This window comes from Podarcis pityusensis, assembly GCF_964106645.2.
Source record: "Podarcis pityusensis genome assembly, chromosome: 2".
Lineage (NCBI taxonomy): Eukaryota > Metazoa > Chordata > Lepidosauria > Squamata > Lacertidae > Podarcis > Podarcis pityusensis.
In genome coordinates this window covers 32,000,105-32,022,286 of record NC_138029.1, presented here as the reverse complement: position 1 = coordinate 32,022,286, position 22,182 = coordinate 32,000,105, and the positions used below count along the sequence as shown (strand labels likewise).

General features: G+C 45.2%; 3 protein-coding genes and 1 long non-coding RNA gene across 8 annotated transcripts; 1 reads left to right on the top strand and 3 right to left on the bottom strand.

The window, feature by feature from the left end:
* Positions 1 to 870: 870 nt before the first annotated feature.
* On the bottom strand, positions 871 to 2,133 carry NPB (neuropeptide B). Its single transcript, XM_080996602.1, has 2 exons — positions 1,847 to 2,133; positions 871 to 1,173 (listed from the first exon to the last, which is right to left on the bottom strand). Exons 1-2 carry the CDS (start codon positions 2,114 to 2,116, stop codon positions 1,045 to 1,047), a joined length of 399 nt encoding a protein of 132 aa, XP_080852728.1. The 5' UTR covers positions 2,117 to 2,133; the 3' UTR covers positions 871 to 1,044.
* An 8,939-nt stretch (positions 2,134 to 11,072) lies between these two features.
* ANAPC11 (anaphase promoting complex subunit 11) lies at positions 11,073 to 15,145 on the bottom strand (the record flags this gene model as incomplete). Of its 4 annotated transcripts, none has more annotated exons than XM_080994098.1 (3): positions 11,073 to 12,115; positions 12,201 to 12,344; positions 14,824 to 15,145. In XM_080994098.1, the coding sequence occupies 3 exons, from the start codon at positions 15,143 to 15,145 to the stop codon at positions 11,970 to 11,972; spliced, it is 612 nt and encodes a 203-aa protein (XP_080850224.1). In that variant the 3' UTR covers positions 11,073 to 11,969. The 4 variants fall into 4 exon arrangements, with proteins under 4 accessions (XP_080850224.1, XP_080850225.1, XP_080850227.1 ...); XM_080994099.1 differs by having other exon boundaries at positions 14,799 to 14,907; XM_080994101.1 differs by lacking the exon at positions 14,824 to 15,145 and adding an exon at positions 14,613 to 14,792.
* On the top strand, positions 15,111 to 19,748 carry ALYREF (Aly/REF export factor; the record flags this gene model as incomplete). Of its 2 annotated transcripts, XM_080994050.1 has the most annotated exons (6): positions 15,111 to 15,341; positions 15,707 to 15,838; positions 16,856 to 17,003; positions 17,273 to 17,336; positions 17,641 to 17,812; positions 18,985 to 19,748. In XM_080994050.1, the coding sequence occupies 6 exons, from the start codon at positions 15,111 to 15,113 to the stop codon at positions 18,997 to 18,999; spliced, it is 762 nt and encodes a 253-aa protein (XP_080850176.1). In that variant the 3' UTR covers positions 19,000 to 19,748. The 2 variants fall into 2 exon arrangements, with proteins under 2 accessions (XP_080850176.1, XP_080850177.1); XM_080994051.1 differs by having other exon boundaries at positions 17,641 to 19,039.
* Positions 19,749 to 19,777: 29 nt separating this feature from the next.
* On the bottom strand, positions 19,778 to 22,124 carry LOC308470693. The gene is made up of 2 exons (XR_013982563.1): positions 21,582 to 22,124; positions 19,778 to 20,121 (listed from the first exon to the last, which is right to left on the bottom strand). It is a non-coding gene; the product is annotated as an uncharacterized lncRNA (long non-coding RNA).
* Between the last annotated feature and the right edge of the window lie 58 nt (positions 22,125 to 22,182).

Here is a 22,182-nt window from a genome sequence, read left to right as displayed (position 1 = left end):
AAACCTGGGGACCATTTTAGCAGCGTGAAAACCCACTCTGTTTCTCTGAAAGTGCCTAGATCAGGGGTCAGCAAACTTTTTCAGCAGGGGGCCGGTCCACTGTCCCTCAGACCTTGTGGGGGGCCGGACTATATTTTTTGGGGGGGGGATGAACGAATTCCTATGCCCCACAAATAACCCAGAGATGCTTTTTAAATAAAAGGACACATTCCACTCTTGTAAAAACACGCTGATTCCCAGACCGTCTGAGGGCCAGATTTTGAAGGCGATTGGGTGGGATCCGGCCCCCGGGCCTTAGTTTGCCTACCCCTGACCTAGATAAAGGCACCCTCTTCCCTTTTCTGGGCTTGGCGGCAGCTTCTCCCATTGCAACAGCGGCAGGAGGGATGGAGCTGAGAAATCTTTGTCCTTCAAATGTGAAACCCCCTGGGCGGTGCTAGCAGCACCTCTGAGCACCCCTAAACCCTGTTCTGGATATATGCATGGTCAGAATGGAGCCTCACTGAGTTCACGTTACAGTGGTACCTCGGGTTAAGTACTTAATTCGTTCCGGAGGTCCGTTCTTAACCTGAAGAACCACTTTAGCTAATGGGGCCTCCTGCTGCCGCCAGAGCACAATTTCTGTTCTCATCCTGAAGCAAAGTTCTTAACCCGAGGTACAATTTCTGGGTTAGCGGAGTCTGTAACCTGAAGCGTATGTAACCTGAAGCGTATGTAACCTGAAGCGTCTGTAACCCGAGGTACCACTGTAATTATGTTTACTCAGATTTTGACCAAAGAAGCGTCATCTTTCTCTTCCCGGTGTCTCCTTCTGTGGAGCCAATAACTTTGTTCAACCTGTTTTATCAAGAAACCCAGGCAAGCACAAGAGCCGTTTAAAGCGCCTTTATTATGAGATGCAGGAGAAAAAACACACACTCCCGGACGGAGTCGGTCGCTTTGGCAAGAGAGCAACCCCCTCCGCTGCCTCCGCCTCCCTCCCTCTCCTCGCCCCGTCCGGATGCCCCGCTCCGGGCTCCAGGGGGAAGGACGCCCCGTCGGGGCTCAAGCGCTGGCGCAGTCCGCGGGGTCCAGCGAGACGGTGACATCGGCTTTACACTGGATGACGCTGGGCAAGCCAGGCAGCAGCTGGCAGCTCTGCAGCTCCGGGGCCACCTCCTTCACACACACCGCCTGCAAAGGGAAAAGGGGAAAGTGAGAGGGCAAGGCGGGGGCACCAGCCTCAGGCTTCCCTCCCTCCCCGGCTTGCTCGACTGCGATCCTGAAGCCCCGTGGAGCAGAAGAGCCTTTCAATGTGCCCAGGATGGAGCTGAGCATCTCCCGGGCCCTTCAATCATTGCAATATCTTTACCTCCTTGATACAGCGCGACCCGACGGCCTGTTTGGCTAAAAAGCAGCAAATAATAATAATAAACTGTATTTATACCCCGCCCTCCCCAGCCAAGGCCGGGCTCAGGGCGGCTAACAACCAATAATAAAAACGAGTTGCATGAATACAACTTAAAAACAAGATTAAAATACAACATTAAAACAATTAAAATAGATATTTCCTCTCAGATTTTTATAGGTAAAAAAAGATAGGTATAAAACCATATAGGCTTTTTTAATTTAAAAAGTTAGAAAGTGCTGATTGATACTATTACTATAATTATCTGATGAATACAACTTTTCGGGAGTGGCTAATGTACGCTCTAACTCAATAATAATAAATATACAATGCAATGCATTGAAATAAATCACAATGCATATAAAAGAAACTCTCCCCCCCCAGCTGCCTTCTCCACCCGGGACCCCCTCCCTCTTCCAGGGGGCTCCACTTCCATCCGGGCGCCCCCTAGCCGCTCACCATGTTGCGCAGCCCGCTGGGGTTCGGGCGCGGCTCGGACATCAAGAAGGAGGCGGCGCCGGGGCCGCTCTCGGCGCTGGTGCTGCTGCTGTCGGTGTCGTCGGAGCGGCGCATGTAAGGCGAGCGGCGGATGCCGGACAGCAGCCCCGACGCCCTGCCCACCGAGTAGTAGCTGGGTCCGGCCGTCTGCTTGTACCAGGCGTCGGCGGGCGGGCTGAGCAGCGCGGCCAGGGCGAGGCAGAGCAGCGTCGAAGTTCCGGCTCCCGGCATGGTGCGCTCGGCCACGACGGCGGCTTCTTTGGGCAGGCGGCGCCGTCGGCGGCTCCTTATATCGGGGAGGCGAGAGCGGAGGCGGGGCCGCCCAGCCTCCTCCCGGAGCCCCCCAGCGCCCCGGAGCTGCGGGAGACCTGACGGGCGGGGGGAGAGGAGCGGTGTGGGGGCGTCGAGGCTGCGTCGAGAGAAGGAGGCGGCCTGATCCTGAGCCTTATTCGGAAGGATGCCCTTCTGTGGTTCTGGCGCACTCAGAATGGTAGAGTTGGGAGGGGTCTCGAGGGTCATTTAGTCCAACCCCCCCTGCAAAGCCCACAGCCGTCGATGGGTGGGCTCGAATCACCAACCTCGTAGTTAACCTTAGGTTACAAGCTCGCCTTTAAGGATGCTGCTGAGGACTGTCTGGGGCGCCCCTTGCGAGCAAAGTAGTTGCTCTGCCCTGGAGGCGCGACGGCCCTTCCCTTGGTCTTTAGACGTGTCCCTTGAGCTTCACGTCGCCAGCTCAGGACTGAGAACCGGAGGGGCGGGCGGGCGGGCAGGGGGTTGCCAACGAGCAGCCTCCCGTCGTGGACGCCGCTTCGGATGTCCTGCTCCCTGTATCGCTTTCTCAGCCAGTTCCTTCCAGCTGCCGCAGCCCGAGCTCGGAGCTCGCTGCTGGCTAGCGAGGAAGGCAACGCAGGGGCTGGCTTCCTTTCTCCCCCGCGCCCAAGAAACTTCTAACTACAGTGGTACCTCGGGTTACATACGCTTCAGGTTACATACGCTTCAGGTTACAGACTCCGCTAACCCAGAAATAGTGCTTCAGGTTAAGAACTTTGCTTCAGGATGAGAACTGAAATCGTGCTCCGGCTGCGCGGCAGCAGCAGGAGGCCCCATTAATTAAAGTGGTGCTTCAGGTTAAGAACAGTTTCAGGTTAAGTACGGACCTCCGGAACGAATTAAGTACTTAACCCGAGGTACCACTGTACCTTGAAAGCGTTGTGGGTTAGGAGACCACAGAAGGCGGAATTGCCAGGCAGGCAATTGCGGAAGATCTCCCCTCTAGACATAAGGGGGGGAGGAGTGAGATATCTCTGCTTTCCATAAAGTTTTGTGGATAATTTACTATAATAGGGCATTTAAAAGTCGTGGTTTCTTTTTTTTTTAAAGGAGGGTTTTTCCTCTGTGTCTAAAGCTGACCCTAAAGTCTTGCACCTGCCTTGGGATGAATAATCATTCACTTAAGAGGACCCATACGCAGAGGACTAAAGCAATGGCAGTCCCTTTCCATCCATCTGCGGGATGCTATCATTTGCTTTGATTTTAAGTATCTATTCCAGGTTAATTAATCAGGAAAAGGAGCTGAATGTTCCCTGGAATTTCTCTCTTTTCTGAAATGAGCTGTGCTCTCCCGTTTCCTTGCCTCGCTCACACGTTCACTTCATTTTCTCTGTTCCAGTCGCCTGTTTTCTGGTCGAGGGAGCTGTCCCTTTGCTGAAGCAGATGCTGCTGAAATATGCTTTAACTTGAGTGGAAATACAAAGTAGGCTTTTATTTACGTGCGGCTCCACCGCTGTGCGGGAGAATCCTGGTCGCTTGTCAAATTTGGAATTAAAAGCTCATTTAAAGTTTTTCTGAGGGTGCTTTCAAACAAAATTCTCTTTATAGAGCACTAAAAGTACAGAGCTTTTATACCGTATGATGAATAAAAGGTGTCATGTTTTCTAATGCCCTCTTGTGGCGTTTTTTCATTTGCACAGGCAGGCAGTTATGGTACCAGCTCATTTGAAGAGAGGCAGCTTCTGACCACGATTAGTTTATAGGACAAATACCTTTGCCCAGGGATACAGTTCCAGGTCGAATTTGTGATGCTACAGTTCAAAACGACTTAGATTGAGAGATGTACCATTGATTTCATATTGGATCCTTGGGTTGCAATCTTAATGCATAGTTGACTGGGATCATTGTTTAGTCTTGACTGTTATTTTCTCCTAGAAATTATGCATGTGATAAGGTTGAAGTTTAAGGGGACATGGGTGGCGCTGTGGGTTAAACCACAGAGCCTAGGACTTGCCGATCAGAAGGTCGCGGTTCGAATCCCCACGACAGGGTGAGCTCCCGTTGCTCAGCCCCTGTTCCTGCCAACCTAGCAGTTTGAAAGCACGTCAAAGTGCAAGTAGATAAATAGGTACCGCTATGGCGGGAAGGTAAACAGCGTTTCCGTGCACTGCTCTGGTTCGTGAGAAGTGGCTTAGTCATGCTGGCCACATGACCCGGAAGCTGTCTGCGGACAAACGCCGGCTCCCTCGGCCAATAAAGCGAGATGAGCGCTGCAACCCCAGAGTCGGTCACGACTGGACCTAATGGTCAGGGGTCCCTTTACCTTTACCTAGTATAGGACAAGGCAGCTTTCTCTGTCTTGTCCTATTCCAACTAAACATCAACACTTGTTGAGTCACTTTTATCCATGTTGAGGAAAAAAGTACCAGGATCCTTCCACTTCAAACCACATCCTTAGTGGCTGCATGTAAATTTTTTTTTGCAAAAGAACTAATTCTCATGAGTTACTTTCTGTTTAGGAAACAAATACAAGTTTTCAACCTTTTGGTGCTCTTGCGGTGCTAGTTATACAGAAAATACATGATTGGAGAATGATGAAGCAGAGATTTCTGTACTGACCTTCAGAGAGCCTGAAAACACAAGACCCTTCCAATTTATCTAAATGCCATGCTAACACTGAATTTCCACATAGAATCATCACCACTCAAGCTGTTCAAGGCTTCTCAAAGGAAGAGTAGCATGGAAAAGACTTATTTCCTTTTGCCAGTCCACAGAGCAATTGCCTGGCAAAACCATGGTCAAACAGAGGATCAATGCAGCTGCCAGATATTAAATGTGGTAGGACCGTAGTCTTGAAAGCATTGCACGGCCTGCCTGTGAGTTTCAGACCCAATTCAACAAGTTGAAGTACAAAGTCCTATAGGCTTGAGATCATCTCTCTCAACACTGACCAACCTGTGCTTTAAGATCAGCAGGGAGGCCCTGCTGGTGATACTGTTGGGATACTGCCGGGGAGACGGGGGCATCAGGCAGGCCCCCAGCTGGCTCCAGCCACCGGCCGGCTGCCAGACGATTACTGGGTTCCCTTGGAACAGCATCAATCAGCAACACGAGCCTCAGATACCTTTAGAGACCCGTGCACACTCTGTCAGCAGAGTGTGTAAATCTCACAGCAGAAGAGGCAGACAGAGTCATATGTAAGCAGCATATTACAGCATTTTATTCAGCAGCAGGAACAAAGGAAAAAACATGTCTGCTTCCCTTCGTGTCCAGCAAAACAGCAGCAATACAACAGCTATATACAAATGGAAGTTCCCAGCAAGCGCTGGAAGTAAACAGGCATGTGACACACAACAGTCATGCCTGTTCCCTTTTAAGGTGGAACGGAACTATATCCTAACAGATACCACAAATAGATATGGCCCATGGGGCAGCAGCAAGGCAGAGCCTACTCTGTGGCAGTGCCCCATTGGTGGAACTGTTTACTGTAATAAATGGAAATATGCCCTTATTCCCTTATGGGATACACAAGAGCCCATGTAGAGTCCTTTGCAGGTTCTCCATCGGTCAGAGAAAAATAACAGAGGCCAACCAGAGACTATTGAGAAGCAAAGCAGCTAATAAGCCGGATCTTTATTGAACTGTTGCAACAGGTGCCCCCTTCACACGCAGGAGGAGGAGGAGGACCCAGAACCCAGGTGTGTCCGCCCTTATATAGACATTTTAAATTGCCCGCCCTGGAGTTCAAGACCACCCCCAGAAACATCATACATATATCACAGAAAGGGCGTAGCTCAAGACCACCCCCCAGACACATCATACCTCAATCAAAATAAATCTGAGTGCGTTGTTTATCTCCTGTCTGGCAGGTTACCTGTTAATGCTTACTTGATTGGATACCCTGGGGAGCCTGGCCAGTCTTTTGTAATGATAAATACTTAGTTCCTGAGCCAGGTCACAGGCTCACACCCTATTCATATCTTAAATGTGCCCTTAAGACAGGATTTGTGAGGAAAGAGACAATGGGGATGTTTCCCACTTTGACCTTGCAGAGAAATATTTTAAGGTCTTAGATATGTAATACATGTTCATAAATGTACCAAGCAAACACGTACATAAATATATAAACCACATGTCTGAAACCTCACAGAAAAAAAGTCCTGAACAAATTGACCTCAAGCATTCAGTAGGAACTCTGAATTCAGATTGTAAGAGGCAGGAAGGTTGCTGTAGTGCAAATATTGCTATGAACCCTGTATTTTAAAGGGTTGGACTAGGTGACCCCAGGGTCCCTTCCAACTCCCAATTTATGGCTACGTGCAATGTGTCTGAAAGCACTGGAGGGTAATTCTTAAGTTCTGGTGTAAGATGATGGGTTGAAATTCAGCCCAGCTTTGCTTTTTGGTACAGAAAGATGGAAAGATTGGTTTTCAGAGTTTAGAATACAGTAGAGAGTTTTAAAGGGTGAGAGGTGAAAGCCATGATGTTTTGAAGCAGAGCTGGTGATAATAAGCATTTGAGTCATTCTCTAACAGTTTTTACCATTTTATCTATTATTTAAAATCAGACTTCAAAGTCTATTCAGAGTTTAAGCACATACAAATTCATAATCAAGTAGAATAAGCCTTGACCACCCCTGTAAATAAAGGGCAGAAAAATTTGTCTGCAAATGGTAAGGCTGAAATGACTATGTTAAAGATCTTAGGAAATCTGACACTCTGGCCATTTTTACCCATACATAAGGGAGCGTGAGTGATTGTTCCATGAATGACCGGGGGGGGGGGGCACACAAAATGATAGCCCTGCACCCTAATTTCCTGTACATAAAGGAGGCAGATACTTCCAATTCCCTTTGCCTGGGCTGCAGGAAACATGATTCCTTAGAACTGAGTTAACAAATTTAATTTGACCAACTTCTATTGCTGGCATTGGTGAAAACTTGAATTGCTGGGTTTCTCTTTTTGTTTTAAATCTAACCCTATTTTAAAATGTATTCCTTACCCTTCCCTTCCTTTATTCAAATGGTAATTAGCCCAAAGATGCAACACTTTTAATGGTATAAAAGATTTGCTGAAACATGAACTCTGCACATGCACAGAGGCTATGTCAGCTTAAAAGAGAGGTGGGGGGAGAGAGAGGGAAAAGAAAAAAAAGGAGGTTTGGAGAGACAGCTGACTGCAAGGAGAAATTTATTCAAATTTATTTATGTAAACTTGGAACCACTGAGGGAAATCACCCTTATGTGTCCTTTGCTCCAGGGGCTACTTAAGGAAAAACAAAAGGGGTTAAGTACTGGACCATCAAAAGTCAAGAGGTTGCCAAGTTCCAAATCTAACATGCCAAATTCTTTCCACAAGTATAAATATCAGAGTAGTCCTACTATAAGTTTGTCTCTTGAGTAGTTTTTACTTATAAAAAGAAAAAAAGGGTTTTAATGAATTTTATAATAGGTTTTGTTTTGTGTGTATATACCTATGCATTTTAGGAACAGCATTTCCTGACAGAGATTTTCACATGAAATAATTTCCCCTTTCAAACAGGATACGTGAACCTCTAAGAAGACTCAAACCCGCATAAGGAAAATATTTAATAACTTGTCAATTGTGTCCAAATTAACAAAAGTTTTGTCCCTTCGTTTCTTCCACAGCCAAACTAAGTGAAATAAATTAAACAGACTGAGGAGAAAATAACAGTAGTAATTATATGAAAAGGTGATAATATTGAAATGAATAAAATGCTTAACTCTAAGATTTTTTTATTGTTTGCAGCTTCCCAAGAAAACGCAAGGATATTCTCTGTGTTTTTAAGTCCCCAAAACCCTGCCCCTTACAGGATATCCCTTCTACAGATGTTAATGCAGACCCAATGATGGAAAACCCTCAGCCCAATTCCTCGTGACCACAAGACTATTTATTACCTGCAACAACAACAGACACCAGAGTTTTCAAAGTGGCCACAGCAATCTCTTTCCAAAGGACATAGAGTGGGGGGCTGACAAAGGGGGGAAGTTGAATTGCAAGGACATTCTCTTTTTTGACCTCAAGACTCTGCCCTAGGTTTGAAAAGATACGTAAAAGCAGCAAGAATTGGCCTCAAGACATGCAATTGATATATAATTATTATGTTTTATGTTGGGTGATATTATGCAGAAACATCGAACTATCTCTGACAGTATATGTTATTTCCACAAAGGGGGGGTGTGACCCAATTTTTGTGTGTAATTGTTTTTATGTTTAATGTATAGTGTCTTATTGCTTTACACCCCAATGGAGGATTCTCGTGCATTTTATGTTTTCTAATAGATCAGGCTATTGTGTAGTCCAATATTTAGATTAGATCAATTTATGACTACATTTCCTTGTCCCACCTGGCACTCTTAACTCTACCAACCTTCCCTACCCATTTTAAAATGTGTTAAAACTCATTTTACCAAGCAGAAGCTTCAGGATCCGTGAAAACACCAGATACACGAAGGTATATATGCCTTGATTTAGCAGGAATGATCCCTTATAGAGTTAAATTGACTAATTTGGACAAGTGCCCTTTTTAGAAAAAAATTTTACAGATTGGTTTGAAAAGGTGAGAACCATGGTGCTATCTAAATTCTAATTGGACTGTGGTTTAACCCACAGCGCCACCCCAGTAAAATCTAATCAACACCTGCTAAAGAATGGGTGTGGCACAGATAAAATGATAAGATTAACTGTAAAACAGGAAGCAAACAAGGGTAACTAGTTTAGTCATTGCTTACTAGGATTATATTCTTCCAGTGTTACATTAAGCAGTATAAACAAAATGAGAAAGAGGCAGGAAAATCTGGGAAGAAATAATAGAACGATTGGAAGTATAGGAATTGCTCATCTCAAAGCCTTCCCCCCTTCTCCATTAGAATGCATAGCCTAAAATTAGTGCAAAAATCTTGGGTCTTCAATGGTTAGTTAGCTCTCCAAGCTCAGACAAGGAACTTAGTACTCTCAAGGAACCCACACTCACTTCCCCTTAAGGACAGGCATATCCTTCCTCCTCCATTTCCTGACTATTAGTGTGGGTTCTGTGGGAAAACTGTCATACTCACTTTCTAAAGGATTTTGAGAAACGTTGGGGATTCTTTCACTCTTTAGATCAAGGTGTGTATGTATTGTAGAATTTGCTGCCTGCTTAATTTGTAATTTTGCTGTCTGAAGCAACATCTATATATTTTCTGTCACTTTCATTTCATATAACAATAAACCGAGTTTTCTTTAAGTCTTTTGTGTAAGAACTTTTTGTGGGCAAGGGGTTAGGAGAAAACACATATTCATACAGACACATGTCATAATTCTAGCAAAAGACCCTAAACCTCTTGTGTCTGCATGTGAGTGCTGGACATGCATTTGGGTCCAGACACATACTTTGTAACAACGCCAACACTTTCTGCAGACTGAAATGACAGCATGAACCATACTTGGCACCTCAGTTGATATATTGGACAAAGAGCAGATTTCAAGTTACCAAGGCTTTCCTGCAACAAAGCATTAAGTGTGAAATACTTTAAAACAGGTAAACAGAATGTAGTCCTCCAGGTATCACTGGACTACAACTCTGATCATCCCTGACCACTGGCCACAGTAGCTGGAGCTAAGGAGTCAACCAGCACCACTGCAGAACTCTTGGGGGACCGAGAACAAAGTGAAGAATTTTAGACACAATAATCCTGTAACTCTTGCTTTTGTAGTAACTATATAAACAGGTTGAACGGTAATCACCAAATTTGATATAATGAGAAATAAATTAAGATATTCCCGAGTCTAAATAATAAACAGGAGGGTGACATTGGCATCTCTGCTCTTGCATTGCTTCCTTCCAGCCAGCCACTGCTGGCGATAGGAAATTCTGCAACATCTCTGCATTTGGATGTAGCTGGATCATTCCCTCACATATGGGAGAATTCTCAGAGGTTTCTGTTGCCCACTGTGCCTCTGCATGAGTTGCAGCTGTGCGCTAGCCCTCATCTAACAGAGTAAGCCCACAACTTACACACATTTAACTTGTTTCCATTCAGGTCTACACACTTGGCAATAATAAAAATAAAAAGGGGGAAATATCTCTCAAGAAAAATATCTGGCAGTTCCACCTGCCACTGAACCCAACACATTGTGACTATATGACTTTGCCTTTAGGAGCGATCCCCAGAACATAACCCCTGCATAAATTGCAGGCGTATCTGCAAAACAGATACAACACAGTGACTCACGAGAAAACACAAAGGGCAGGCTATACTTCAGGCAGGCACTTCTCACCCTGTTGCACCCTAGAATAAACTTTTTTGGGTGTAAAAGTGGGGCCTCATTGTATTTTAGAAACACTGAGGTAGAACATAGGTTAACTGAAGTGAAATTCTGTGGCCTTTTTTAAAGTTGTTTTGAGTCTATCACTGTTTTGGAGCGGGGTTGCTTTGAAAGGACACATCTCTCAAAGCTGGGGAGGGCTTTGGGGGCGCTGAGAGGTAGCCTTTTTGCCTCTGGAAATTTTCCCTTTAGGAGAGTAAGCTTACCATTTTGTTAGCAATACCATGCTCTGTGTTCAAAAGGTCACAGATTGGAACCGTTTACTAACACCACCTTCTCATTTGGGTGCCATAAAGGGGCGCCAATTACACATTGCAGGCGGGGGTAGCATACACAGCAGAAAGGACTGGGCACCCAACAGCCAGGATGAAGCATCACAAACAGCTGGTCTGTAGGCTGTGTGGCTACACAGCTAAGCTAGTGCAAGAGTATTTTTCCCATTAAAAGTAATTTTAGTTAAGCTTTTAAGAAGAATGAGGACATCCCCCTTCCCCACAGGTCACATCCGATCACCTCGCTGCATTGGCCACAGATAAGAAAACTGCACTCTTGAAGAACCCCCATGTGGATGAAAGAAGGAGGCAGGAACATTAAAGGAATGACTCACAAAATTTACTGGAACCATCCCATGTACAAATGGTAACTCACTGTGGGCAAGCACTTGGCAATCAGAAAGATCTGGTATTACAGCCTTTTGGGAACAAACATATTATCGTACTGCAGGCCAAATGTGTAGTAAGACGAGGACACAAGCCTAGAGCAACCCCCAATCTCTAACACTATTTACACTCAAAAGCTTAGATCCTGGACCAAACTATACTGATATCAGTGGGGCTACATAGCAACAGGAAACCAAGAATCCTTGTTCATATATAAGTGCTACTTGTAAGGAACAGAAAAGAGGTTAACTGCTTCACGCCTCAGAATGCAATAGTTGGTGATGTTTGCTGTTCTTATTGTTAAACAATAATTAAAAATAAATTACAAATAATTTTAAAGAGACTACAATAGTTGGGGTATAAGTTTAACAAGAAGATTTAGAACAGCTTTCTTAACCTTTCATGCAGTTGAGCAAAGCAGCTCCCTGAAATCAGGCCTCATTTGCAAGCACCTCATGTGCATTACCAAGGCAATTCACCAAGACACAGACAGAAACATTAACGAGGTGGTTCAGATGTTGTAAAATAGCACAAATCTCTCATGACATTTGCCTGTCTGATATTCTAACCTTCCAAACAGCATAGCCTTATACTTCATACATTGTAGAGACCTTGTGATCACAGCACAGAGGAAAAAACATAGGATATTGTAACATGTAGTAGCTGTGTTCCCACATCCACCTCTCTCTTCAGCAGCTCTGGGGAGGATGAAGGTAAGTGTGGCATTATAAAGTAGCAAGCTCGCCAAGCTTGGGGAAGGGAGTGGGGGGAAAAATCAGTCCACAAAAGCCAAAGAGGTGTTGGGGAGAGGAAGAAATCTTGCCAGTGTCACTCTTTGAACTTCCATTCCTGTCGACACATTGGACAGTGTTGCTGGACTTGCTGGGAGTTAAGCCATTTGAGAATGCAATGCATGTGGAAGCAGTGGGAACACTGGCCCCACACTAGGGGACAGTCATCTCCAGGCACTTTACCTGCAAAACATAGGTTCCATTAGAGCAAAGTTGGGAGAAGATGGTGCACAAAGGTTAAGGAAAATCCCAGTGAACTGATACTCACAGTCTGGGCAGCAGCCATTAAAGGCCATCCGGCAAATGCCACAGTTCTCATCATTGGCAACCCAGAGCCAAGAGGCAACGCCATGCCAGCTCTTGATTTTCACTTTCATTGTGTCCAGACTACGTACAAAGCTTAAGATAGCACCTGAGGGAAGAAGTAAAAGGTCAAATAAGACATTTTCTGTTTCTGCAGATCTTCCAAGTTAAAAAGATTGTGATCTTCAGAACTGTACATTCTTCACGTTTCTCTAAAGATGTTAAGAGTTTTTGCACAATTTCTCTCAAATACCTTGACTACCTCACACTATTCTCACACTGTTCTCGAAGCTACCAGCATGAGTTTGACCAAACTGCGGGAGGCAGTGGAAGACAGGAGTGCCTGGCGTGCTCTGGTCCATGGGGTCACGAAGAGTTGGACACGACTAAATGACTAAACAACAACAACACCTCACACTATGAAGAAGACTCGAGAGTATGTCAAATTTACAGATAGGGAACAGCAAGATAATAACATTTGGCCACTTTCTCAGTTTACAAGAGTGCTAGGACAATTCTTAGGTGTACCGCCTTATCAGTTCTATGCTGTACTGTTATCTTAAAACTCCACTATAGGAAAGGCTGAGCTATTACAGATATGAGCACAACAATGCAGATGACTACATAAATGTTACTTGCCATTTCCCTATAGTGAAGTCCCAAACTAAGACAGGTCTATTAGGCATAAGATTTGGGGGCAGCAGTTCAGGTGACTGCAGACATTTAGCTCTGATATTTTGTCACTGCTTTCTAGCAAACAAAATTTGCAGGTAAACGTGTCTGTCCAAAAGCAGCAGTAGTTTCTTTACGAGTACATTCTAAAACATCAAATAGGGAAAGGGAGCTTTTGAGTCCACCATTACTCTTTCTGAGGCTAGATATTAAGCTAACAAACAAAATGGGGAGAGGAAAAGAAGTTATTTTAACTTATTAAGCTAACAAACAAAATGGGGAGAGGAAAAGAAGTTATTTTAACTTAATTAGTTAAGGATATTAAACAATAGAAATAAATAAATGGAGCACCTGAGTTCTTTGAAAGGCAAAGAGAAAAACATAACATCTCCAGCACTGTTAAAAGGACTACATTTTCCTTTACTTACCTCATTTTACCTTAGGTACTACAACTAACAGGCCAGTAAAATATGCCCCTGAATATATTTTTGGTCCCCTCTCCCATTCTCCTAACATCCAATCTGTAGCAAATAGTTTTGTGGCATTGTCTTTAGTTCTGTTGTAGAAAAATTTGGGGGTTGGCAGATCTTTATTTTTCTGTTGCACCAGTTCCCCTCTCCTTTCAAGGAGGTGAGGCCCAGAACAAAGGTGTGCAAATCCCTTTAAATAGACATTGCCCAATCTCTTAGCCAAAGACTACTCTAAAAGCATCAAACACACATCACAGAAAGAGGTTGTCTACCACAGAAATTTGAGGGTGTGGCTTCTCTCTCCAGGATATGTAATGTTTTACTGATTGCATTACCTGGGCAATCTTGCCACTCTTTTGAAATGGTTAGTACTTTGGTTTTTGCATCTAGTTCACAGGCCCACCCTATTCATACACAAATGTGCAGTCAATACAGGGTTTGTAAGCAAAAAGAACTCCTGGCAAACGCTTCTCCAATCTATTTCCTTCTGCAGAGGAAATAGTTGGGGTTATTAAGAGTCAAGATGGCCTCAGGAATTGCTCTCCTGTACTATTTCAGACATGTGGTTTATATACTTATATGTGTGTTTAAAGGTAAAGGTACCCCTGCCCGTACGGGCCAGTCTTGACAGACTCTAGGGTTGTGCGCTCATCTCACTCTATAGGCCGGGAGCCAGCGCTGTCCGCAGACACTTCCAGGTCATGTGGCCAGCGTGACAAGCTGCATCTGGCGAGCCAGCGCAGCACACAGAACGCCTTTTACCTTCCCGCTGGTAAGCGGTCCCTATGTATCTACTTGCACCCGGGGGTGCTTTTGAACGGCTAGGTTGGCAGGCGCTGGGACCAAACGACGGGAGCGCACCCCACCGCGGGGATTCGAACTGCCGACCATGCGATCAGCAAGTCCTAGGCGCTGAGATTTTACCCACAGCGCCACCCGCATCCCTATATGTGTGTTTACCTTGTGCATTTATGAAGATTTATTCTCAGAATTCTTATAACAGTCTAAATAAAAATATTGCACCACTGTCACTTCTGTATCATTTTATGAGGTTCTAAAGCAAGAGAGAGGAACAAGACATATAAAAGTACCCGCTCCAAAGAGAATACCGTCTTAACTTTCAGCAGTCAGGTAAACGACAGAAAGTAGAGATGGAAGCAAAGTATGAATGCGAGCAAATGCAAATACACAAGTTTCGGTTCAGTTGGGGGTGCAGACTAAGGGGTCGAGCTCACAGAAGAGAGGAGTATTTAGGAGGCCTGGGAACCAATTCCAGGTGTAATGCGCAGTAAGGGAGCATTGATAGGAGGGGAACCCCAAAGGTCATCTAGTCCAACCCTCTGTAGAGCGGTACGAGGAGAACAGCCAGACTCTGGGGTAGCAAGGATAAAAACCCAACTCAACGGAACCCTCCGTCGCACCTCCAACCGCCGCGCCCAAGCTCACCTCCCCTTGTACCGGAAGTCCCGCCTCTTGACGGGACTTCCCATGTTTCCTTGCGGGCCCAGCTCCCATAAAGCCTCGCGCGACAACGGCGCCTGCTGCTACCTCTTCTTTCTTTCGCCCAGCCGAGACTGCACGTGCGCGCTCTTTCTCTCTCTCCCCGCCCCCACCCTCCTCCTCCTCCTCCTCGTCTCGCTCGGCTTTCGCGTCCTCCCCGCCTCATCCGCATCCGGTCCCCGGTGTAGCGCGGCCGGAAGTGTAGGCCCCGGGAGCCGGAGGGAGCCGCCATCATGGGCGACAAAATGGATATGTCTCTGGACGACATTATCAAGCTGAACCGGAGCCAGCGGGGCGGCGGCGGCCGAGCTGGCGGCGGCCGAGGCCGCGGAAGGGGAGCCGCGGGTCGAGGCGGCGGAGCCGGGCGAGGCGGAGCTGGGCGGGCAGGCGGGGGCGGCCCCGTCCGGAACAGAGGCGCCCTGTCCCGGGGAGGCGGCAGGAACAGGCCTGCGCCCTACAGCCGGGTAGGTCCCTGGGCGAGCGGGCGCGGACGGAGCCCCCCCTTTACCCGGGGTGGAACTGGGCTCCGGGCGCTTGTTTTGTGAACTTTCTTGGGGAACCTGGCGACTCGGGACTTGTTCCTTCTCTTTCGGGGAGCGTCGAGGGGGGTCTCCCCCACGCGGAGATAAGAGGGTTGGGCGGGAGGAGTTGCTTCGGGGTCCCGGCGCGCCTAGGCCCAGTTCGGAGCGCTTGTTGACGGCAAGCGGGGCGAGGAAATGAAGGGGTTTTCCCCGCTCCGCCTCCGGGTTGAGTAGAAATGCAGAACAATGGGGCCGCCGTTTATGTGGGACGCTACGTTGTACTGATCGGGTTTTCTCTCTCGTCGCAGCCAAAGCAACTCCCTGAAAAGTGGCAACACGATCTCTTCGAGAGTGGCTTCGGTGCTGGGGCTGGTGTCGAGACAGGCGGGAAGCTGCTCGTCTCTAATCTGGATTTTGGAGTATCGGATGCAGATATACAGGTACTTTCTCCTTGTCTTTAATAAGAGGGAGCCAAGAGGAGTGGATAGTTGTAGCTGGTCGTTTAGTTATTTTACTCACGTTGCAGTTTCCTATTGCTGTTCTAGATTTCCCTTGTGTAATGTGTTAGCTTTTCCCTGACCCATTACTACATTTCCCCACCCTTTTTCAACAGTAAGTTTCCAGAAAAGAGCAGTTACGGGACAATAAGTAATTGCCCTTAAACCGCCCCCCCCCCATAGTTTGGGATGGCATACAGCTTCAGTTAGCATATTCTGGTGCTCCTGTTTTGAGTACATATAAAAGCATTTATGAAATTGAAGTCATGTGGACACTGTCTTAAGAAGAGAAAGGTGCCTTTTGAAATTCTTGATTGACAGGAGACCTCAATCCAATGAGCCTTTTAAAAAGCTTATTTCATGGCATTTGTTCTAGCCATATTATCCAGGTCTGTATACTGTCTTTCAAATTTCCTTCGCATCCTATCTGAGGTACTGGTGCAAAACTATTTTTTTCTTTATAGGAAATTTGGAGATATAAGTATTGGAAACTTTAATGTTTTTGTACTTTGTTTTGTATTTGAACTAAGGATATCCTAATGTATTAGCTGAGATGTAGTGCACAGATATGGCCAGTATAGGTGTAGTGCTTGGGCAAGGACCTGGGGGACCAGGTTCGCACTCTGCTACGAAGCGTACTGGATGACTTTGGACCAGTCACTGTCTCAGCCTAACCTACCTCATAAGTTGATGTGTGATGATAAAACGGGGAGGAAGAGAAATACACGTGCTCCCTTTGTCCTCAGTGGAAACGTGGAATATAAATGTAATTATAAAATAAGGAATTAAATGCAGTTTAGATTTTGTTACTGCTTCCGATGAGGCTACAATAAAAAGCAAAATGTCATGGAGAACAGAAAGGTCTGCTGTTCTATTCTTTGGCCCATCTATTATTAATATTTTGCAAGAATCTCTTACTGTGTCCTAGCATATGTGAGATATTGCTTTCTCGCTTTCTAGGAGCTTTTTGCAGAATTTGGGACATTGAAGAAGGCAGCAGTGCACTATGACCGTTCTGGGCGTAGTCTAGGTACAGCAGATGTCCATTTTGAGAGAAAGGCAGATGCACTGAAGGCTATGAAACAGTACAACGGAGTTCCCCTGGATGGTATGTATTTTATGTTCACCTAGCTATTTACTCAGTGGGTGGGAGAAGGTATGAATGAGAACTGCTCATACACATACGCGACAGTAACATGCTGACCAAGTGCATGGAATTTTATGCTGGTAAGTGAGCAGGCAGGTGAAGGAAGGATGAAAAATTCTATCCTGCCTCACTCTCGGGTCAGCAGACCGATATATTTTTTGCAGGTCAGCAATTTTTATGAACTTGCTTACAAGGTTGCCGTAAACACTTGTTCTTTTTATTTTTCCTAGGACGTCCCATGAACATCCAGCTGGTTACATCACAGATAGATACACAGAGGAGACCAATACAGAGGTAGGAGATTTGTCTTTTGATGTTTCACATTGATTAATAAACTATATGGATGTCTCCAATTTTAGTGCAGACCCTGTTCATTTGTACTTTTGATTCCCAGAGATTAAATAATAGATGGACTTCCCACTGTCATTTTACAACATGGAGCATGATTTTTAAATTGTAGTTATGTTAACATTACCATACTCTGCTTCTCTACGAAGTTCTTTGTGAAGGGTGTAGATTGAAATTTATTTCAGTGGGTTACTGTAATGCAGTTTCTATTTGTAGGTTGCTGTAATTCAGTCTTATCTCTTGCTTTTAGTGTAAATAGAGGAGGCATGACCAGAAACCGTGGTGGTTCGGGTGGCTTTGGCGGTGGCAGCAGACGAGGCAGCCGTGGCAACAGGGGCAGAGGTAGAGGTGCTGGCAGGAGTTCCAAACAGCAGCTCTCTGCAGAAGAATTGGATGCACAGTTGGATGCTTACAATGCCAGGGTAAGTAATAGTTGAGGGATGGTGGATGGCAGTGGGGAGAGGGAGGTGAGCCTGATGGCAGAGCCTGGCATACATGCATTAGTCATCTGTGAGAAAAAATGCAACTTCACATAAAGTAAGACATTTGGAGATAGCACAGCACTAAAGCAGAGCAGTCTGTAGTTTTTTTGTTTAGTTTCCAAGTGATTTCCATGTGTTCCCTCCTGTGTGCGCAAGAATTAGCTGCGTAACTGTGGAGTCAGTTCCTACAGTGTAGCAAGCTATGATCCTTGTGGAGTGCTACTCAGTCTGGTGAATTTGGTGACTCACTAGATTTGGTATCTTTGATAGGACACAGCCTGTGGTTGTGGAGTGTATCACGTTCTGCTGTGCTATATCAGCTGTCATGCTCTAGGAATGTTTCATAGTCATGCTGCACAATCCTATTTTCACAGCTACTCAGAGATGGGTGGTGTTCTTTATTAACACTTCTGCCGTGTAAAGAAGTCAATCTGGGTAGACTTTGCTGCATGCCATCTTCCTGCTACCATCATGAGTCATTACTTGGAACTGAAATCCAAAAACCAAACCTAAATTTAAATATGCAGGACTGTAAAGTACATGCTAGTTAATAGAAGAGGCCAGCTAATTGTGATTCTGCCATTTGTTTCCTGAGTACAAAATACAACTTGGATGCAGATTTTAAGTTTTCTCTAGTATTCTGTAACTGCTTGCAGTTTTGAGTGGAGATTTATGTACATGCCATGTTTGCAGCCTTCCCCAAACTGCTGCACTTCACATTTTGCTGGACTAAGTGTCTCATCATCCTTGATTGTTGGCCGTGCTGGTTGGGGCTGCTGGTAGTTGTAGTCCAAAACATCTGGAGGGCACCAGTTGGGAAAGGCTGTTGTGAACTCTATTCACTTTCTGCTGTTAGTGAGAATCTATTAGAGAATTATTTTCCTCAGCACTGAGGTATAAAGATGTATGTTCTTGGCTAAATAACTTTGCCTACATGCACAGAAATTAATGATGCAGCGAAAAGCTATTTAAAAGCATTTTGTTATGGTTAAACACTACTGCACAGGTTCTGGTTGTACTGTGCTGCTTGGGGAAGTGCCCTTGACTATCTGGATTTCTTGTCTTGGTACTTAGCTGGTGGCCGCCAACTAAAACTGTTTTCTTTCTCTTAGATGGACACCAGTTAAAGCTGTTGGCGCATCTTGTGCATGGGAAGGACTGCAGACATCTCATTCCATGTTCCCCAGTGGGAGAAGAAGGGTGGATGGCGGCAGCGGCTACTAATATCAAGAATGGAATTTGTTTTACTTTTATGTTCTGGAATAGGTTTCAAACTCATGTAAAGTTTTCTTTCTCTTTTTTTTTTAAATTCTGAGACAGATCTGTTTTGTACCGAGTTATTTTTGGGAAAAATTTTACTGGTTGCCTGTTGGGCCAAGATGGCTTTTTCACCTTGGCAGTAATAAAATAGAAATGTGTCTAGAGCTGTAAATGTCTGCTTCCTGTTGCAGCTGGAACCTAGTCTTGGGGCTGCAGAAGCCAAGACGGGTAGAGGAGCAGGTGTCTGGCTGCAGGCTCCTAGCAAAAGAGTTGGTGCTGATTGCCCTTCCTAAGGGGAGGGATTCTGTTCTCTCAGGTCTCTCTCCACTCTGCCTCCGTATGGGCTTGTAAACTGTATATTCCCCATCTCCTGTGTGCTGACTCTTCTTCGTCTGTGCTAAAGCCAACCGGTGTGACTGCTTTCGCAAGGAGAGGATGGTGGTCTCCAGTGGTCATGAGAGGGAGTAAATTTCTTGTTAAAGTCGTTTTTGTATTTAACACTTGATTCCAAAGTTCAGTGCTGGTCCCACCTCAGTATTTTTACTGTAAAATAAGTTGCTGTGAAAACTCAGTGACTCCAACATGCCAAGTAAAGATTTAGTCTTTCAACTTGCAATTCCCTATTGAATTCTTATTTCAAGTACATCTGTTTGGTGGCATTTATTATGGTCTTTTTTCACTACTGCTGATATAGTGGGTTATAATATACTGTAGTCATTTCCAGGTCTTGTGAGATCGGAAGGCAGAGTACATATTGTAATATTGTGGTGGGGTGAAGGGGATCTTTATCTTCTATGTTTGGTGGGCATTAACCTCAAGCCATTCATAGACATTGTACCAGTGCCACCACCCAAGGATACAGGTTTCTCTCTCCCCACCAGTTATCAGCTTCGGATATGAAAGAATCTGTGTCTTCATGTTTTTTGGTACACTTTCACTTCAGCACCACAGCTTCCTAATGCTGGAGGTGAGAGTAGGAACGCATCAATCTGAAACAGTACCGAAATTACAGAAGTATCTTTGATCATTGCATTTCTATTTAAGGAAAAACATTTAACAAAACCAAAAGGGGAAAGCTTTGCATACAAGAAGTGTAGATACTTGCTAGACATTGTGATCTGTCACTAATTATGTGCAACGAATTGTCAAGATCAAACTAATCTCCATAAATACCTATTATGATACTAAATACTGGGTGAAAATTTCAGTTGGGAAAACTTGGCATTGGCTAAGTTAAGGCATGCGGTGATGATGGATGCGGTGATTCACTGGTGTAGAAAATATGACTGGAAGGGGGTATGGGAATAGTAACCTTCCCGATTTTGAACTCCCAGCTCTTTATCTAACCAGAGCCAACATGACTAGTAGTCATAGTTAGCCATTCCCGTTTTAAAGTAATGAGGAAAAATAACTTTTCTGTATAAAATTCAGATAGTCATAGAAGGTTGTGTTAATTATATTTTTAAGAACAAGTTTTCAACTTATTTCCAGATACTTGTGTGCATTCTGTTTTGTATTCATAGCTAGTTGAAATTATACCCTGCCTAGAACATTAATGCTCAATTGCATCGAGGCTATATATATATATATTTAAAAAACTTAATATACAAATACATCAGTTCTCTGCATCCCATTTAATGGGGACTGTTGTGTATGTATAGTAGAGCCTTTGCTTAAACTGATATTCATTTTATAAAAGACTAGTTTCTCATTTCAGAATAGTACCAGCTTTTTTGAGATTCTTAACCCTTAACTCCATTTTGGTTCTGTTTAGCAATATGCTGAAGGGCAATGGAGGAAAGCCCCACACTACAGAATTAATAGGGAATATACGGTACTTAACAATTGTTTTAATACGTGCTGCACATGTGCATACTTAGCAAAGAGTTACTGCCCTTTCCAGGTACATTTTAAAGTTGCAGCTAAACATCTATAGAACACCACCATGCTACACTACGTTTTAGTAGTTGCAAGAACTGCATTTTGTTTGTTAGGATTACAGTATTAATCCCCCATAGGGATTAAGTTTGTTGTTCCTTGAAAAACAAATTTAATGAGGTGGCGGGCTATTGCCTGATTTGGACTTGTTTATGGGCACACAGTTCATGTAGTGCAAATTAATAAAAATCTATTGGCATAGTTTAATCGGGCAGCAGTTATCTGTGTTCTCTATTTGTGCCCAACACTCGCTGGAATGGATCATGCCTTCATAAACGCAGGCTGTATTTAAGAAAGCGTAAGAAAGCTTACGCCTAATAGTTCCTAACTGTTCAGTGGTCCGCTCTTATGTGTTTACCCAAAAAGCTGAACGGCATTTCCACATCCGTGTATCGTCTTCTTGCACGTCAACTCCGCGTGAAACAATTTAAAGTTTTTATTTGATGGCGGTGAGAAGTAATCCTCTGCTGAGATGCCCTGTGTTTACCGCTAAAATCCTAAGTATACTTACGTTTATGAGGAAGCGAGGCTCGCCAAACAAGGACGGGGGAAGGAATGGAGTGGGGGCAATACGGGCATAACATTTAAAAGCCAGGCTGTGGGGAGGTGGCAGAAACAATTCCTGTTAGCTGTAAATGTATAGGAGGAACAATGGAAGGGTGCGATGGTCACTTAACGTGGTGTGGATGAGGGAACTCTCAACGTTTGCCGCTGCTGCAAAAACCTGATGGCAGTGAAGAGGAGGGGAGCCTTCCGCTCACAGTCTCCTCGCCACCGTCCCCTTCCTCCTCCTCCTCCTCTGCCTTCCTCCAGCGCTGGAAGAAAAGGCCTCGGACCCTAAAGCCTCGACTTCCTTCTCTCCACACAATGGAAGAGCGTCATCCGCCCGGCGCCCAGGAGACAAAAGTCCGCCATCCCAACCCCAAGATGGCCGCCGGGCGGGGAAAAGGTGAATTTCCCCCCGCCCTCTTTTCCCGTCTCCCTATCTCTCTATATATAGATACTCTAGGAGTTGGGGCGCTCTCTATGATCGGGCTCGGCTCCCTTTTCCCGCCTCCGCTTTAGAAGCCAATGCGCGGCCCGCTCAGCGGACGTGACGTCTCCGCGGAGGG